At 38.8% G+C, this 6856-nt stretch overlaps 1 protein-coding gene across 1 annotated transcript in view; it reads left to right on the top strand.

Annotated features, from left to right (window-relative positions):
• Nucleotides 1–4486: 4486 nt before the first annotated feature.
• LOC115193538 (lysyl oxidase homolog 4) overlaps nucleotides 4487–6856 on the top strand; it is a 48259-nt gene continuing 45889 nt past the window's right edge. Inside the window, exons 1-2 of the mRNA XM_029752252.1 lie at nucleotides 4487–4570; nucleotides 5829–6173. Of these exons, the coding sequence (XP_029608112.1) occupies nucleotides 5849–6173 (325 nt within the window). The 5' untranslated portion in view covers nucleotides 4487–4570; nucleotides 5829–5848. The remainder of the gene's footprint in view (nucleotides 4571–5828; nucleotides 6174–6856) is intronic.

The raw sequence follows: 6856 nt of genomic DNA, 5'->3' as shown, positions 1-6856 counted from the left end.
CTGATCTGGCAGACTCACTAAACACAACTGCTTTGTTTGTAAATTATGTCTGAGTGTTGGAATGTGCCCTTGGCTATCAGTCAAAAATAAGAAAAAAATAAAATTGTGATGTCTGGTTTGGTTAATATCAGGAATTTTAACTTAATTTTACTTTTACTTTTGATACTTAATAACTCTACAGGATCGGTGTCCCCTCCACGGGATGGTTAAGCTAATGTAGGCTAATGTGATTAGCATGAGGTTGTAAGTAACATGAAAATGTCTCAGGACATAGGCATATCTGATATGGGCAGAAAGCTTAAATTCTTGTTAATCTAACTGCACTGTCCAATTTACAGTAGCTATTACAGTGAAATAATCCCATTCTATTGTTTGAGGAGAGTGCACAATTATGAACTTGAAAATATTCATATTAATAAACCATTTAGGCACATTTTGGGCAGTCTTGACACAATATTTTGAACAGATATGCAATGGTTTATTGGATCAGTCTAAAACTTTGCACATACACTGTCACCATTTAGTGGCCAAAATCTAAATTGTGCCTGGGCTAGAGTAATACATTATGGCCTTTCTCTTGCATTTCAAAGATGATGGTACAAAAAAGAAACACATTTTTTTTCTTTGTTATCTTTACCAGATCTAATGTGTTATATTCTCCTACATTCATTTCACATTTACACAAACTTCAAAGTGTTTCCTTTCAAATGGTATCAATAATATGCAGATCCTTGCTCCAAGTCCTGAGCTACAAGCAGTTAGATTTGGGTATGTCATTTCAGGTGAAAACTGAAAAAGGGGCATATCCTTAAGAGGTTTTAATTAAGTACATTTTAGCAATCCCATTTACTTTTGAACACCTAAGTATTTTTTATAACCAAATACTTTTAGACTTTTACTCAAGTAGTATTTTACTGGGTGACTTTTACTTGAGTCATTTTCTATTAAGATATCTTTACTTTTACTCAAATATGACAATTTAGTACTTTTTCCACCACTGCTGCTACGTTAGGTTATTCCGGTGTTGGTTTTACCGGCCATGCAGGGAGGGACCGCCACTCAAGCATCCAGTCTCACACACCCTGTCCCGGCCTGCCTGGCTGGCACAAACAACTAGATTGCTGGTTCTAGATTCACACGGTCACAGGGACATGCATGCAGGCAGGCACGTGCACACACACACCCTACCCTAGGCAGCATGTGGTCTTAGAATGAGGGCTTGCAGTTGATGTTTTCCCACGCATTCAATATTACTGTAATCTACGTTTATCTTTCTCCCCTTGGTTAGTGGTTACACATTCTCCCTGCTGCATCCATCCTCCACCACACATCCTAACCACTGAGTTTTTATCTTTGACACACACACACACACACACACACACACACATACACACACACACACACAGACACATCTAAAATGGAATAAAAAATATACTGAACAAAAATATAAACTCAACATGCAACAATTTCATAGATTTATACTGAGTTACAGTTCATATGAGGAAATCAGTCAGTTGAAATACATTCATTAGGCCCTAATCTATGGATTTCACATGACTGGAATACAGATAGGCATCTATTGGTCACAGATACCTTAAAAAAAATGGGCCTCAGGATCTCGTCACAGTATTTTTGTGCAATGAAATTGCCATCTATAAAATCCAATTGTGTTCATTGTCCGTAGCCCATACCATAACCCTACAGCCACCATGGGACACTCTGTTCACAATGTTGACATCAGCAAACCGCTCACCTACACAACGCCATACATGTGGTTTGTGGTAGTGAGGCCGGTTGGACGTACTGCCAAATTCTCTAAAATTACATTGGAGGCGTCTTATGGTAGAGAAATGAACATTAAATTATTTGGCAACCGCTCTGGTGGACATTCCTGCAGTCAGCATACCAATTGCATGCTCTCTCAAAACTTGAGACATTTGTGGCATTGTGTTGTGTGACAAAATTGCACATTTTAGTGGCTTTTATTGCCCCAGCACAAGGTGCACCTGTGTAATGATCATGCTGTTTAATCAGCTTCTTCATATTCCACACCTGTCAGGCGGATGGGTTATCTTGGCAAAGGAGAAATGCTCACTAATAGGGATGTAAACATTTGTTCACAAAAATTGAGAGAAATAAGCTTTTTGTGCATATAGAAACTTTCTGGGATGTTTTATTTCAGCTCATGAAACATGGGACCATCAATTTACATTTTGCACTTATATTTTTGTTCAGTGTTCAATAGATCATGGTTGTGTTCATTAGGGCATGCAATGGAAAATGTTTTAAAACGTTTTACAATGGAAAGAAACGTTTTTTGTGTGAAATTTATATGAAAACATATCTGTTTTATAAATATTTTAGAAATCTGTAGAGCCATGCCATCTGTGTCTACCTGTGAATTTACAGTCATCGCCGATGAGAATATGAATCCTATGAATACACCCTGTCCTTCTCAAAATGGAGCTCTGAGGTTTGTGCTTGCACTGAAATATCTTTATCAACACAGCAGTCAGGGGCAGAATATTCCAGGTGGCTAATTCTGTAAGAAATAAAATAAACACCTTTCCAACAAGCAGACAAACAAACCTGGACACCTGGAGGAGGGACCAAATAGACACCAAATAGAAGAACATTTACTGAAACAGGTAGGGACTGTGGGACTTCTTATCGGAAATGCCCAATAGGAAACACATAAAACATGTGTTTCCATTGCAAAACATTTGAAAACATTTTCCATTGCATGCCCTAATGAACACAACCGTGATCTACTGAACACTGAACTGATCCCAGAACAGACTAACTTGCTGTATTACATATAGAAGCCATACAGACATACTGTATGTCATACAGTGTAAGGGTGAAAGCTAATATACAAATTAGTTCTAGAAAAGATTTTATTCATGGGGGAAGAACAGAAGAATCCCTAACGTATAAAGACACAAGATGATTGACTGAAAAATCCCCTGGAGATGTCTCCCTTTGAAACGACATGCATAGTCTTAGATACAGAAGATATAAGCCTACTAAACTGTATAAAAGACAACAGCTGTGATTCCAATTGTCTATCAAAACCTTGCAATTTGAAGTCAAAGGGTCAAACAACAGCTTTTTATTCTTCCTGCTTTATCAGGAAGTTGGGGTCACACTTAGGTAGTCCAACACTGAAGTGAGGGCAAGTGACCTTAGAAATCCACCTCTCACGTATCACACGTTCCTCACTGGTGCTGTACCCTCATCAATACTCCCATCTCTGACTACCACCCTTACACTAGCAGAGAGAGAGAGAGAGAGAGAGACAAGGAGGCTGGGCCTATTTTAAAACGCTGGTTTGCGGTTGGGCTCAACAAGGAAATATATACCCTGTGGTTTACGCAGCTTCTTTGGGATACTTGGAACTTGACGTTTTGGAACTATTCCTGACATAGCAACTTCCTGTTGGTAGCATTTACACAACACACACACACACACACACAGACTTGCATAATGTTGGCCTCCTCGAAGACTTGTTGTGTAAAACATTCTGGACCGAGGTTGTGTAAAGGCAACCATCAGCCTATCAGAGAAGAGAATTTGATGCCATCACTAGCAGAAACATGTGACTATAAATGTGAATGATTTGATGATTAGGTTCATTCACTCATTTATTCATTAATTCAGGACATATAATCAATCTTGAATGTACAGGACATATACGCTCTCATGTTGAATTATTTGAATGGTTAAATTGATTAATAAATTCAAAGGACAGACACTGATTCTTCTTTCATGTGAAAGGTATTACCCCGGTATTTCATTATGTTTCTGTGATAAAAAGTTTGGATTATTTTTGACATTAAGATGGATTCCTATCTCTCCTCCCTGTAGAGACAACAGTACCATGCTGTCAATACACAACATGGATGATGGAATACTTTTGTATTAGTTGAACCCGTTAAGAAGACGTAGGACATCATTTACAGTCATTCAACCTGAATGTTTTTGTTTGAAAGATTACTCGGATCCACCCACTGTTGACTCTCCTCCCGTACTGCAGATTCTTATTCTATTCATGTGATCCATTGTGAAAAATCAAGATACAAACTGAACTGCTTCATCACTTTACCGTTTATCAAGTGAGATTTATCTCCCTGTGAGTTTATAGGAGATACAGTGGGTTGTGAGGAGACTTTATTTGTTACATGTGACTACATTTTAGCTCTATTGGTACAAGAGATTTGTGGGATTATGTACAACAGTGAAATTATACACAGACAGTATCTGAAAACAGATCATTATTTCCCAACAGCACCATTTAAAATGCACACACACCCCAAACTATGTTTATAGTTAAATCGAAATGCAATTAGACAATTGTGTATGTGTGCGTGTCAGCATTTCTGAGTGAGCAGGAAAATTCTTAAAACATAGAGAGAGAAGAAATGTGGGAGGGAATGAGGGAGGCAGGAGAAGAAAGAGAAAGATTGACCAGAGATCTCATCTAGCAGGTACACTTCCTTGTTCACTCAGTCACTCTCTCCTCTCCCGGTCTGGGACGTCTAGGACTGCTGTGTCTGTAGCTTTCTAACAGGTGAGTCCACCCTCCTGCTTTTTAATTCTCCTTTTATTCCCTTTTTATTGACCTTGCAGCGCTTTTGATGTATAATTCAAGTACACATTTTAATAGAAATATATTAGTCTAGGTAACTTATGTTAAGTTTACATGTTGGCTCTTATCTGGTTGTGTCTTCTCAAACAGGGATTATCAGGTAGTTAAACATGACTGGTTGCTTCTTTCTGGATTAGTTGATTGAAGAATAAACGTTATTTGATGAACATCAACCACATACATTTTTTAAATGACGTTTCATTCAAATGCGGAATTTTGTTCCAAATGTAATTATCATAATTTATGATAATAGCTCCATTCCGTATTCTGATATGTAATTACACAAAGAAAGTTATGGCTTCTGTGCAACTCAATGTGATCTAGTGTATTCTCATGTGTTTCTGAGGATACAGTGAATGTCTCAAACATTTGTGGAGTTATTTAGTCAATTTATAGTATTATGCAATGCTGTCCGTCCGTCCTTCTGCCTGTCTGCCTGCCTGTCTCTCTGTGTCTGTGTTGGGGTGAAATATGTTTCAGTAGCTCCAGGGTGATACTTATACATATCTGGGGTTAGATTTTAAGAACTGAAATATTTCTAGACTACTTATATGTCTATGTGAAATGCTATCATAGTTGGGGTGAAATATGTTTCAGTAGCTCCAGGGTGATACTTATACATATCTGGGGTTAGATTTTAAGAACTGAAATATTTCTAGACTACTTATATGTCTATGTGAAATGCTATCATAGTTCTGTGGTTGAACTTCATATTTTAATGAGTTTCTTCATATCCTGCTCATATCAGACAGGTTTCTATCAGGTCCTCTTCATTGTATCTGTAAACTTTGGATTCAGCTTATTTTTTTGATGTTCAAATGTATTTTGAGAGCGAGAGAGACTAACCTGTCCACTTACCTGTAGCCTACCTGTCTCCCAGCTCTGAATAGGACAGACTAGGCCAACTCTGTCCTGATGATGTCAGTATTGGCCTGTTTGAAGATAGACATCTCTCTCTCTTACTCCCTTACAATTCCACTGCTGGTTATGAGCCAAAATAATGCCTCTTCTTTCAGGGTAGCAAAATATTGAATTGGGATGAATCATCTCTCAATAAAATACGATTGATCACACTATCAAATCCACTCAACTAATAAACAACTGATTACCTTCAGTCAATTATGTTGATGACTCTACTAACCCAATTCTCTCTCTCGCTCGCTCTCTCTCTATCTCCTAGACGACACTCCATACACAGACATGATGCATCGCATCTTCCTCATCTGCTTGAGTTCTCTGCTCCTCCTCCTCTTCCTCTCCTCCTCCGCGCTTTCGGAACCCCGCCGACGCTCGTCATCCTCACCCCGCAGCAGGACCGCGCGCGCTCCGGTTTCAAAGGTGCGCCTGGCGGGAAACTTCGCCCGGGGACTGAACGAGGGTCGCATGGAAGTGCTTCACAACAGCACGTGGGGGACGGTGTGTGACGATGAAGTGGATATCAAGCTAGCCAAAGTCGTCTGCCGAGAGCTGGGCTTTCAGACCGGCATCACGTGGGCGCACAGTGCCAAATATGGAGAGGGTGTTGGTAAGCGTTCCAGAACAGTTGCTGCATTTTTGCAATGATCAAAATGTATCTTTATTTCTGTAATGTAATACAGATAATATACTCTTTAAAATCGATAGGTACATTAAAAGAAGACAGTCAGCTTCCATTCTTTTTATATGGCTGTCAGATGTTAAAGGGATAGTTCACCCAAATTACAAAATGACACATTGGTTTCCTTACCCTGTAAGCAGTCTATGGACAACATATGACAGGAACACATGCTTTAATTTCCCTGTTACTGTTTCCACATGCTAACGTTTTAGCATTTGTTGCACTAATCCCATTCAAGTCATTGGACCGATATTAGCATTTTTCACACATCATGTGAGAATCATCTGAAAGTATCAAACATTTATTGTGAAGCTTAACAAAGTCAGTTATAGATAATATGAACATGATGTGCAGAAAAAGCTAATATGATCTGTGGGATTTGTGCCACAAATTCTAAAACGTTAGCATCTGGAAACAGTACCAGGGAAACTAAACCAAAGCATGGATTGTTGTCCTTCCTCATCCATAGACTGCTTACATGGTAAGGAAACCAATATATAATTTAGTAATTTGGGTGAACTTTAATCCATAGGCCTATCTTTCCAATTCTGTGAAGAGGGCGCCTGCATTCTAACTAAAATTCAGTTCCTAAACCTTTCAGTTTCTAAAGT

This window comes from Salmo trutta, chromosome 5, assembly GCF_901001165.1.
Source record: "Salmo trutta chromosome 5, fSalTru1.1, whole genome shotgun sequence".
NCBI lineage: Eukaryota > Metazoa > Chordata > Actinopteri > Salmoniformes > Salmonidae > Salmo > Salmo trutta.
Note: the sequence above shows the minus strand (reverse complement) of the source record. Positions and strands in the feature narration are given on the sequence as shown.